General features: G+C 41.5%; 1 protein-coding gene across 1 annotated transcript; it reads right to left on the reverse strand.

The window, feature by feature from the left end:
• Window positions 1-642: 642 nt before the first annotated feature.
• Window positions 643-11,663, reverse strand: LOC133970983 (eukaryotic translation initiation factor 4 gamma 3-like). The gene is made up of 21 exons (XM_062408150.1): window positions 11,562-11,663; window positions 10,927-11,034; window positions 10,411-10,608; window positions 9,807-9,959; window positions 9,489-9,719; window positions 9,003-9,107; window positions 8,594-8,732; window positions 8,143-8,261; window positions 7,601-7,648; window positions 7,107-7,304; window positions 6,544-6,696; window positions 6,229-6,459; window positions 5,053-5,157; window positions 4,654-4,792; window positions 4,248-4,366; window positions 3,057-3,147; window positions 2,581-2,662; window positions 2,128-2,272; window positions 1,600-1,702; window positions 1,357-1,482; window positions 643-824 (listed from the first exon to the last, which is right to left on the reverse strand). Exons 1-21 carry the CDS (start codon window positions 11,661-11,663, stop codon window positions 643-645), a joined length of 2,877 nt encoding a protein of 958 aa, XP_062264134.1.
• Window positions 11,664-13,049: the final 1,386 nt, after the last annotated feature.

Consider the following 13,049-nt stretch of genomic DNA (forward strand, 5'->3'; position numbering starts at 1 on the left):
TGACAAAATGTTGCTGTTATTTTCAGGGTGAGCTGCGTTACAAACGGCACCCCATAGACAATGGGTGTGTTTTGGGCAATCTGGTGGTCATGTGACCACATTATGCCTGACAACACTCAAACATGTCATAGTTTCATAAACACACAATCTAGATACACACATACAAAAGGTGGTACAAGTAAGAAATATATGAGACGACAAGCTGCTGAGACACTTTCAACGCCACGGTGCTATTTGATTGTAAGGGCTTCGACGAATAACAGACCAAACAAGTGGAACCTGTGTCGTTGATCCTGAGGCGACGGCTGCTCATCGCTCAGCTGCTCCCCCTTGTCTGATCACACAGGTGTTCTGACGATGCTACGGCCACTTCCAACCCAACACAACTGTCCCAGTTCATCACACACAGAAACACACACACTGAGTCGTATCCCCTATAAGCACCAAACCATGGAAAGAACTAATCATGAGAACGAGTATTTTTAAATACCTTTTATTGTAAATAAATTAAATAGGTAGGTGGAAATTCAAAACAAAAATATTATCATTTATATTAATATTATTGCTTCCACTGTTACAATCAAACTCGAAATGGCAGCTTGTTTCAGAAGTTACGCCATGTTCCCCGGGGTTCTCCCCTCGTCAAATATCCTCCGACTCCTGCTCCGCCTCCCGCAGCCAGGTGAAAAAGGCTGTGACAGACTTAAGGGCCACGTCTTTACCCAGCTGCTCGGCCTGGTCTTTGCTTGTCCCAAACTTGTAGAATGCGTCCTTGGAGATGACGTCCCCGTCGTAAAAACAATCAAAGAAAATCCGGAGGAGGTCTGGAGAACAAATACATGTCAATCATCGATTCAGCTTTGACGAAACGGAAATAAATCACATTTTTCTGTGAGGTGAGACCAATTCCTAATATTATCAATTCAATTAATTTGATTTGTATCTAGATAACAAACAAAAAATGTATGGATTAGAAATTACTGTAGACGGCATTGTGTTTTGCAAAATTGATTTGGAGTTGGAGTGATGTTCCTCAAATGAACAAATCAAGTTAATGTCAGTGGAGAACAAATTTGAGATTCAAAGTTTTATCCAATTGTTCCAAATGTCGTTAAAGTGCTTAAAAAATATGAAAATCTATAATTCCATATAACAAGGCGTAGTTCAGCTGCTGATGAGAATCATGTGACAGGAAGCAAGGCCCCAGAAAAGCTCCTTAATGGACCTTGTAGTGAGATTGACTGTTACACTGGTTTGATCACAACGGAGAACTAGTTACACAGTTTATTCTTAAGAAACTAAGAAAAAGGATCATGTGTGAGTTTCATATGGAGTGAACTCAGATGCAGAACTTACTTGGAGGATGATCGAGGGTGATGATAAGCGCCTTAAGTTGTTGAAGCGCATGCAGCTGTTGCTCAGTGTCTGAGTTGAGGTACTTCAGTAAAACAGGCAAACTCTTCTGAATGAGTGCCGTGTCCACTTGACACTTGGTGTTATCTGCACAGTGAAGCAGGAGGCAGAGTTAATTCATTCGCTCGGCAGACAGTAAATATCGTAATCAGCGGTGCCATTTGAGCAGAGCAGAGGAGTCTCTGCTCCGGCTGGTGGAGAGCTTACCTTTCGCTGCTGCCTCGCACACAGCCGTCATTAACTCCATCAGGAAGGGAGACGAGAAAACCAGAGATTCATCCAGCTTCTCCTGAGAAATAGAGAACAGAGGAGGAGGAGGAGTGAAAACACAGCGTCTGTCAAAATCACGAGAACCAGCTCAGAAGTGATGACACTAAAGAACAGTAAACATGAAGCCCTTTTCAGACAGGATCTGAGTATGGCTTTCCCACATGCAAAACCCTGCCGGTGTTCTCTGCACAGACGCATCGATAACAAATCCTCTGCATTATTCAGCCTGGTGCAGCAGGAAATCACATGATTGTTTACCGACACTGTCATTGGCTCTTATCACCAGAAACTTTACACTTCTTCATTGCCCGCGGAACCCGTAGAGAAAATTTGATAATGAAATAAAGTGGAGATTTAGAAAATAACCAGACTGATTTCTATGAGTGTGTAATTTGGTTAAGCTTGATTGAATTTAGGGAGACTGTTGGGCTTCAGAGGACGTACGTGCTTTACTGAGTGCTCCTCCGGGGTTGGACTCTGAAGCAGCTCCTGTGAACTGCTTTCCCTGGTTAACGGATCAGGCTGGGACGGCGCATAGATCAGCGGCTTGTCGCAGCGCTTTCCGCGCTTTCTGCGTGTACTGCTACGACTGGTGGGGGATGAATAAACAAAGTGTCAAGAAGGATGTCATTGTAAATGAGAGACTCTGAATATAAAGCTTTTCAACCAATTTGGAACCTCCTACAAATTATTATCACTGACCTAAACAGAAGCAAAACAAAACCCTAATAACAAAGCCAATGGATTCTAGTTAATCAGAGTTATAAATATCCTCTAGTAGGAGACTAAAAGGATATTTATGATATATATCAGAATCACAGAGACGCTCCCCTCATGTTTCAGAGAAACCTAACACCAACAGGATCCTTCAAATCAGACAGCGTTGTCATCTCATACCTTTCCAGAGTTCTCCTGGCGTCGCAGTCTTGGTTTTGTTGCGGAGTGGTGGAGGGTTGAGGTGAGGGACTGGACTGCAAGGCTGAGAAGCAGTTGAGAACCGCAGAGATGAAACGTTAAAAGAGAGATAAGTGAAAAATAACGATTGTGGGTAATCAGAGTCAAGGTCCAGTCATTAAGAGGAAGATGCCTCACCTGACTCTGTATACAGGATATGCTTTAAGTTACTGTTTCATATCAGGGTTTCATTAAGTTCAATTTAAAACCTTTTTAAGAAAATAATGATGGAAATTCTCTTCAAATGTAATAGATATGAAAGACTATCAGACCCCCAGATTTCTGGTGTGTGACACCCTTCCATCGTTAAGGGTTGTAGTTTGAACTCCAAACAGTTACAAGACTCCTGATCAGCAGGTCATATAGTGTGACCTGCACAGTGATCCGACAGCTATAAAAGTCATGTGGTGTGACCTCACCTGAGTCACTGGCCTTGGCTCCTTCACTGCTAGCCTTCACCAATGCGACTTGAGGCTGGGGGCCAAGCTGGATCTTCTCGTCCACTTGAGGCTGCAGAAAGAGAAGCGATTATGTTCACTTGTCACATTTCCAGCAATAAAAACTACAGATGACAAAAGTAGAACATCTGAAAGGAAAAGTCTAAAGGTTTAGACTGAAATCTACAGTTGGTTTTCCACTCTTCTATGTTCTCAAAATGTCCAGCAGAGGAAGCGCTAAGCTTCTTTCCAAAGCACTGTCTGAATTCTGCAATGCCCAATGTTATTCAAGGACAAGTCCCTGCCACATTACTGTCGGCATCTATACCATACGTTGTATTTTGTAAACATCAAGTGTCCCATCGGCTTAGTGAACAAGTGTGCTCCCTGTTCTACACTGTCACACATGTCAGAGTGCATCCAGCAGGTAGAGATCCCACAAAGTCTGTTTTCCTTCTATTCTGCAGTACCTCATGGATCCTTGTGCCACCTTTGCACTGTCGAACATGTAAACTACAGTAATGCAGATCAGAGCAGGGGGAGTTTGTACAAACAGCCCGGTTGAGACAATTCCAAGATTAATCATAAACACTTATGGGACCCGAGTTATCTAATCCTAACCCTATGTACGGTTTTCCAGCCAGAGAACAGAAACCACGGACGAGGAAGTCTGAGACTAAAATGTAAAAACATTTAGATCTGCTTCATTAAATGTTCAGTACGACCTTGTCACAACATGAAGAACAAACTCACCACTTTATCTTAATTACAAAAATGACGATGTTTGACCGAGTCCTGACTCTGCCTTAGGTTCCAGCTCTAATTCAAATTAACATTTAAAAACTCTCAGATCAAACTATCATTAATCAAAATTTCAGCTCAAGTAATTTAAATGTTTGAAGTCTGTAGCCAATTCTCCAGATTTTACCCGGAGGTCACATCTGACAACAATTTAGGTTTACATGGAATACGACCAGTTACCACATGGTAATTGTTTGTCATTGTTTTTGTGATTCCAATGTAGAAATATGAGCAAATAAACTATGAAGGACAGAAAGTAAATAGCAGCTTCACGTGTCCTGTATGCAGTGCATTTGTACAACCCTCACAGTAGAAGGTAAAAAAAGGTAGAATGGTTAGATCTGTGTCGAAGCCTCGGACAGCTCGTCTCACCTTGGTGAACTTGGGAACTGGGATCTTGTGTGGGTCGGTGGTCCTGCTGTTCTTTGTCATGGGCACAGTGTCCCCCGGCTCCTCTCTCTGTACGCACTGATCTCTTTTCTCACTTGGATCTGTGGAGACACACTCACACCAAAAACAAAGAAACAAAAAACAGGGAAATACAGGTTGAACATTAGTTAACAGGAAATACAGTGGAGTCAAACAACTGTGCGTTACAAGATGAAATATTATAGCTCAGCTAGCAGATCATAGGGAGTGAGGGGGCTTCCTGTCTGCTGTTGGGCACAACAGCAGAAAGGCTATAGGGACAGGAGGTCTACAGACTGGCTTTTTGAGTCACTATAGCTGTGTCGAATTGATTCTAACTCTTAAAGAGGATTTAGACTGCAGGCCTGACCTGGCTGTCTCTTGGTTTCCTTGGAGAAAAGTTGCTTCTGTACTTTTCTTGGCTCCTCCTGATCTTCAATATTTGCCTTTGTGTGGCTGATATCAATGGCGTTTGGAACCTGGCTGGGTTTTCCGGACACCCAGTTGTGCTGAAGAAAAAAAACCCACATTGACTTAAAACCTGAATCAGACAGATTTCTTTGCTCATTTTCTTTGACAGATCAGAGAATTAAGGAGCATGTGTGGGTTTTATCACACAGTGCTAGATACATTTTGGCATCATGTTCCTGGTCATCAGACAGATCGGTAAATAAATCTCTGTGGTAAAATCCATCTTACTTTGAAGAGTTTGAATGTTGGACTCTTTACAATTGTGCAAATGAAAGAAAAATTGCGAAGACCCACTCACCAATCTCAGGTCTATTATATCCTGCAACATGACCCGTATACGAGTGCACGTCCTCCCCTCTCTGACGATATTTTCCATCAGGTTAAAATACTGATCCATCCAAGGCTGGGGAGACACAGAGGGAGAGAGATGGTTAATTTGAGACATGAAGTTCACGTTCAGCATGTCTCCATTCAATCTACCAGACAGCAGGTTGCAGATATTGTTATTCTACAGAGTTGACCAATTGTCCAGTTTATCACTTGGAACAGTCCTGACCGCCCGAGATGAAACCAGATCATTTCATCAACAGCAGCATGAAAACCGTAATAGCCAGAAACGAACAGGTGCAATTCACTGTAACTGTCCACCAATAAAGGTTCCGTGCTGAGGAAATGACCACATTAAACAGGATGAAACTCCTTTGAAGGACAAGTTGGGCGATTCATTAGCTCATTCTGTCAGATTTAATTCACAGAAGAATATAGGAAACGTAAAAATGTTGCAGAAATATATTTCAGTAGGAAGCAAAATAGGGAAGTTTGGAGTTTATCTAAGTTTCCGTGATGAGAAGGTGTTGTTTGCAGGGTGACTTATATAAGATGAGGATCAAATCACACATCACAGTGCAGCAGAGAGAGAGAGATAGAAAGAGAGAGAGAGAGAGAGAGAAATGCCACCGGATCATTCATGTCTCTCCAAATATCTGAGGACTCCTGCTGAGTCCAGCTTGGAGTCATCGAGTGAGGCAGAGCCGAGTGGGGACACTGATGGGATATTCCCGTTACCATATTAAGTTCCTCATAAGCATCTGCTGTGGGATTGAATCACACCGGAATGGAACTTTTCTCTTTTCTGTCTTGGAAACTATGTCCTTGTATATCAGAATCACCTCTTAAATCACTTATTTGACACATGCAGAAGAATAAATCTTGGTAAGATGAAATCAGAGACATGAACTGATCTTTGGCTGCACTGTCAAAAACACTGCTGACAAAAAACACATCTTCATCCCTCCAAACAACGCATTTCTCTTAATATTTAATTTGGGAAAGGGAAACAGGGCGCACATTATCTTTAAGATTATATTTGAAGCTTTAAATCTGTAGCCTTTTCAATCTGTAGCCCTTCAGACCTTTCTAAGACCGTAATAAAATAAATTTAAAATTTATGTAAAGTTTACTGCCACCAGCTCACCTTGGCCTCCTCTAAGTCAAAGTCCTTGCCGATGGTGCTGAGCAGGCTGCACAGACACTCTAAAGACTCTATGTCGTGGTTATTCAGCAGCTTATCCACGCAGTCAAGCATGTCTGGCGCCGTAAGCATCTTGAGCTTAAAGAGTTCGCTGACGAACTTGATGTTGCCCATGGATCGCCGCCGGATAATGTCCTTGAGTTCCTGCAGCTCTAGCAGAAGTCGGTGACAATCCTTCTAATGGGACGAAGACAACAAACCTCTTGAACAGAGTTGAAACAGAAACTAAGAAACGTTTAGGTAAAGATCCGGTGTCACACTTACCGATGCAGCAGAGTCCAGCTTCTTCTGCTTCATCCTAATTACCACATCATCCGACTTGTCATTCTCAAAGTTCTTCTTGCAACGGCCTATCAGCAGCTTGATAAAGCTCACTGTGCATCCTGGTTGGCTAATGATGGGAACTTTGAGCTGCACATGAACAGTAAGTGGATAGAATTCAGTAGAGAACATAAGCATTAAAATAAAATAAGTAATGAACTAACCCTGAAAAAAACAGGTTTTCTGCAGGTTTAATATTTGGTTTTATATATTGACAAATTAACTTTTTTCGCAACTGGATTATTTTGATTTTAATGACTAATATATATTTAAGGTTATGTTATCAAATGATGGCAAACACAAAATGTAATCGTTTCTCTAGAACTCTTGTTAATAGAGTCTATAATTATGGAAATACACGTTTAATAAATTGTGTTTTAAAGGATTATTTGTGACTTATTTTCAAACAATAAAACCTCAACATCACACTGTACTAAATTGTGTTGCTCTCTCGTTCCAAAGTTGACACACTTCTCTGCTCAACTAAGTGACCTGCTTACCGTGGCGAGGCAGCTGCACATCTTCCCGTAGGCCACCGATAAGCTGGGTTCATTGATGGCTTTCTCAAACACCTGGTCCACGACTCCTTTGAGCCGCTCCTCCGTGTCGATGGTCAAGTTCGTCACCTGCTTCATCAGATGGTTGAACTTCTCAGGCGTCAGCTCGTTCAGGATTCTGCGGACCTTCTTGAACAGGTCCTGATGGGAAGAGGTCATAACAGGAACTTAAACTCTGAGGTCATTAGGCATAAAGACCAATCTCTCACCACATGAAAAACTAGTCCTGTTGTAAAGCTACTAGTAATACGGAAATTAAATATTCACGATGATTTTCCTATATTTACAGATTTAAACAACATTTTTACTGGAATTTCCAATACTTTGAAAATCTTCCATCACATAAACCAACATTAATTATCAGAAATATCTGTATATGTAATTTCTATATATGCCCACTGCTTTGTGGAGTACAGTTTGTGTATATTTGGTCGTACCTGTGTTCCTTGGGACTCTGGATCGGCTGGGAGGCGGAACGTTACCTCCTGGGGGAAAACATTTAGATCTGTTTCATTAAATGTTCAATATGAACTTTTCACAACATGAAGAACAAACTCACCACTTTATCTTAGTTACAAAACTGGCGATGTTTGACCGAGTCCTTACTCTGCCTTAGGTTCCAGCTTTAACTCAAATTAACATTTAAAAACTCTCAGATCAAACTATCATTAATCAAAATTTCAGCTCAAGTAATTTAAATGTTTGAAGTCTGTAGCCAATTCTCCAGATTTTACCCGGAGGTCACGTCTGACAACGATTTAGGTTTCCATGGAATACGACCAGTTACCACATGGTAATTGTTTGTCATTGTTTTTGTGATTCCAATGTAGAAATATGAGCAAATCAACTATGAAGGACAGAAAGTAAATAGCAGCTTCACGTCTCCTGTATGCAGTGCATTTGTACAACCCTCACAGTAGAAGGTAAGAAAAGGTAGAATGGTTAGATCTGTGTCGAAGCCTCGGACAGCTCGTCTCACCTTGGAGAACTTGGGAACTGGGATCTTGTGTGGGTCGGTGGTCCTGCTGTTCTTTGTCATGGGCACAGTGTCCCCCGGCTCCTCTCTCTGTACACGCTGATCTCTTTGCTCGCTTGGATCTGTGGAGACACAGTCACACCAAAAACAAAGAAACACAAAACAGGGAAATACAGGTTTAAGATTAGTTAACAGGAAATACAGTGGAGTCAAACAACTATGAAAGTGTCAGACAGTGACATTTCTGACTGTGTCTGTGGCATGCTGCGTTACAAGATGAAATATTATAGCTCAGCTAGCAGATCATAGGGAGTGAGGGGGCTTCCTGTCTGCTGTTGGGCACAGCAGCAGAAAGGCTATAGGGACAGGAGGTCTACAGACTGGCTTCTTGAGTCACTATAGCTGTGTCGATGTGATTCTAACTCTTAAAGAGGATTTAGACTGCAGGCCTGACCTGGCTGTCTCTTGGTTTCCTTGGAGAAAAGTTGCTTCTGTACTTTTCTTGGCTCCTCCTGATCTTCAATCTTTGCCTCTGTATGGATGTGATCAATGGTGTTTGGAAGCTGGCTGGGTTTTCTGGACACCCAGTTGTGCTGAAAAAATTTTTTTTTTACAGAATCACAATGACTTCAAACCTGAATCAGACAGATATCTCTGCTGATTATCTTTGACAGATCAGATAATTGAGGAGCATGTGTGGGTTTTATCACACAGTGCTAGATACACTTTGGTAATATATTCCTGGTCATCAGGCAGATCGGTAAATAAATCTCTGTGGTAAAATCCATCTTACTTTGAAGAGTTTGAATGTTGGACTCTTTACAATTGTGCAAATGAAAGAAAAATCGTGAAGACCAACTCACCAATCTCAGGTCTATTATATCCTGCAACATAACCCGTATACGAGTGCACGTCTTCCCCTCTCTGACGATGTTTTCCATCTGGTTAAAATACTGATCCATCTGACGCTGGTGAGACACAGAGGGAGAGAGATGGTTAATTTGAGACATGAAGTCACGTTCAGCATGTCTCCATTCAATCTACCCGACAGCAGGTTACAGATATTGTTATTCTACAGAGTTGACCAATTGTCAAGTGATCTTCGGCTGATCTTCGGCTGCACTGTCAAAAACACTCCCGACAAAAGTTCACATCACATCTTCATCCCTCCAAACAACGCATTTCGCTTACTATTTAATTTTGAAAGGGAAACCAGCCACATATTATCTTGTAGATTATATTCAAAGCTTTCAATCTGTAGCCTTTTCAATCTTTAGCCCTTCAGACCTTTCTAAGACCGTAATAAAATAAATTTAAGATTTATGTAAAGTTTACTGCCACCAGCTCACCTTGGCCACCACTAAGTCAAAGTCCTTGCCGATGGTGCTGAGCAGGCTGCACAAACACTCTAAAGACTCTTCGTCGTTGTTATTCAGCAGCTTGTCCACGCAGTCATTCATGGCGGACGCCGTTAGCATCTTGAGCTTAAAGAGATCGCCGATGAACTTGATGTTGCCCATGGAACGCCGCCGGATAATGTCCTTGAGTTCCTGCAGCTCTAGCAGAAGTCGGTGACGATCCTTCTAATGGGAACAAGACAACAAACCTCTTGAACAGAGTTGAAACAGAAATAAAAAAAAAACTTTTCGGTAACGATCCGGTGTCACGCTTACCGATGCAGCAGAGTCCAGCTTCTTCTGCTTCATCCTAATAACCACATCATCCGACTTGTCATTCTCAAACTCCTTCTTGCAACGGCCTAACAGCAGCTTGATAAAGCTCACTGTGCAACCTGGTTGGCCAGTCTTGGGAACTTTGAGCTGCACATGAACAGTAAGTGGATTGAATTCAGTAGAGAACATAAGCATTAAAATAAAAAAGTAATAAACTAACCCTGAAAAAACAGGAGTTTTCTGCAGGTTTAACATTTGTTTTTATATATCGACAAATTAACATTTTCGTATCTGGATTATTTTGATTTTAATGACTAATATATTTATCTTATCGAATGATGGCACACAGAAAATGTAATCGTTTCTCTAGAACTCTTGTTAATAGAGTCTATAATTAAGGATATGCACGTTTAATAAATTGTGTTTTAAATGATTATTTATGACTGATTTTCAAACTCCCAAATAAACAGTGTGTCGTCTGGTGTAGACTCTTGAGGCATCAAAACAATAAAACCTCAACATCACACTGTACTGAATTGTGTTGCTCTCTCGTTCCAAAGTTGACACACTTCTCTGCTCAACTAAGTGACCTGCTTACCGTGGCGAGGCAGCTGCACATCTTCCCGTAGGCCACCGATAAGCTGGGTTCATTGATGGCTTTCTCAAACACCTGGTCCACGACTCCTTTGAGCCGCTCCTCCGTGTCGATGGTCAAGTTCGTCACCTGCTTCATCAGATGGTTGAACTTCTCAGGCGTCAGCTCGTTAAGGATACGGCGGACCTTCTTGAACAGGTCCTGAGGGGAAGAGGTCATAACAGGAACTTAAACTCTGAGGTCATCAGGCATAAAGACCAATCTCTCACCACATGAAAAACTAGCTCGTTGTAAAGTTACTAGTAATACGGAAATGAAATACTCACAAGGATTTTCCAATATTTACAGATTTAAACAACATTTTTACTGGAATTTCCAATACTTTGAAATCTTTCATCATGTATACCAACATTAATTATCAGAAATATCTGTACATGTATATAGTGAGTATATATTCTATATATATTCTATATATGCCCACTGCTTTGTGGATTACAGTTTGTGTATATTTGGTCGTACTTGTGTTCCTTGGGACTCTGGATCTGCTGGGTAGCGGAACGTTACCTCCTTGTGGATGTGATAAATGGTGTTTGGAACCTGGTTGGGTTTTCTGGACACATAGTTGCGCTGAAGAAAAAAAAAATGTACAGAATCACAATGACTTCAAACCTGAATCAGACAAATATCTTTGCTGATTATCTTTGACAGATCAGAGAATTAAGGAGCATGTGTGGGTTTTATCACACAGTGCTAGATACATTTTGGAATCATGTTCCTGGTCATCAAACAGATCGGTGAAATAAATCTATGTGGTAAAATCCATCTTACTTTGAAGAATTTAAATGTTGGACTGTTTACATGATGGGAAGAGGTCATAACAGGAACTTAAACTCTGAGGTCATCAAGCACAAACACCAATCTCTCACTCCACAGAAAAATAGTCCTGTTGCAACGCTACTAGTAATATGGAGATTAAATACTCACAATGATTTTCCTATATTTACAGATTTAAACAACATTTTTACTGGAATTTCCAATACTTTGAAAACCTTCCATCACGTAGACTAACATTATTTATCAGAAAAGTCTGTATATGCAATTTCTATATATGCCCACTGCTTTGTGGATTACAGTTTATGTATATTTGGTCGTACCCTTGTTCCTTGTTCCGCTCGGAGGCTTTCCCTATTCCTGCCTGGTTTCCGGGCATTCTTCGATCTCTTAAGATGAACGTCGTCTCGCACAGACAGGCTCATGATGTTCTTCCTGGGTGGTGGTTGCACGACTCAAGGTTTATAAGTAATTAATATAATAATATTTTCTGAGTTTTTCTGTGTTGAATTAACTGTCAGAAGAAACTCAAATCCTCAAATCACTGTCAGACCACTGTAATCTAACTGAAACAGTAGCTAGAAAGTAAGGGGAGAATGTCTGTTTGTGAGTTACTGACTGGAACACTTCATCCTCCCACCTTTAATGTTAGACAGTTTAAATGCTAAAATCTGCCTTTAAGTTTAAATCTGCCTCTAAACATAAAGAGAAGAATACTTTGTTACACAACAAAGGACAAAGAAATTATAGGATCACTCAGGGGCTAAAATCTACCTTCAAACTCAAGGCCCGCGGGCCAAATCCGGCCCGTGATTGAATTATCTTTGGCCCAGTTGAATACTTGCAGTCTAAAATATCACCTAAATGCAAAACACACAGTTGATACCAGCAAATCATTCAACGAAACAGACAGTGGAGCAAGGCTTCGGAAGACTACGTTAGATTCAGGGAGGAGTATAGATAAACTAAGGCAAGAGAAGCTAACAAATGCCATAAGCTATAGACTGCAGGCCGATTAGTGGTGTGGAAACGGTCGGTCTGAGAAACATTTTGAAAATCGCAACAAATGAGATGCCCTCAAGACGCACCATCACACGAAGAACACACGAGTTGTATAAAAGGAAAGGACTGCAAAAGCGACAATTTTACAGCGCTGTGTCCCCAGTGAGCGCAACTACTGGACATCACTCGGTTACCACAATTACCTCGGAGTTACAGTGAATTATATTGCTGAAAAGTCGGCGCTGCATTCACATGCTCTGACTGTGATGAAAACAGAGGAGAGACATTTTGCTGAAACGTGCATGGGACACTTTACTGATGTTGCACAGCAGTGGAATGTGTCAAATAAAGTCACCACACTTTCTCGTGCTCTGTGGCGCTGCATGCTTTTTGCCGTCAGTCCCGTGTGATGAAGAGCTCAGATGATGACCCTGCCTACATGACCAAATTCAAGTCTACGTTCCGAAGCGACATGGAGATACGCAAGGGAAATGCCAACATTGCATATCTGAAGATTGCTACTGCATTGGACCCTAGATTCAAGGACCTCAAGCGTATACCCAGAGCTGAGAGGACTGAGCAGTGGGCCTCCGTCACCAACTTAGTCAAGGAACAGAGGGTAATCGCAGAGAAACCTAGGAAAGAAAAAAACTCAAGAGCCCCCGAAAAAAAGGTTAACCCTATTGTCTGTTTCATCTGAGTCTGATTCTGAACAGGAAGAAGATTCAATTGAGAACAGAGTGCGTCGATACAGAGCAGAGCCAGCCATCAGTTCAGACTACTGTCCATTAGAGTGGTGGTCCAAACAT

This window comes from Platichthys flesus, chromosome 16 (assembly GCF_949316205.1).
Source record: "Platichthys flesus chromosome 16, fPlaFle2.1, whole genome shotgun sequence".
NCBI classification, from domain to species: domain Eukaryota; kingdom Metazoa; phylum Chordata; class Actinopteri; order Pleuronectiformes; family Pleuronectidae; genus Platichthys; species Platichthys flesus.

Excerpts from the sequence above, each read along its gene's own strand:
- LOC133970983 (XM_062408150.1), bottom strand. The coding sequence starts at position 11,663 with ATGAGCCTGTCTGTGCGAGACGACGTTCATCTTAAGAGATCGAAGAAT. Across the intron at positions 9,720-9,806 it reads ACTCTGCTGCATCGGTAAGC|GATCGTCACCGACTTCTGCT; the intron begins GTGACACCGGAT and ends TCCCATTAGAAG. Across the intron at positions 9,108-9,488 it reads TTGACTTAGTGGTGGCCAAG|CGTCAGATGGATCAGTATTT; the intron begins GTGAGCTGGTGG and ends GTGTCTCACCAG.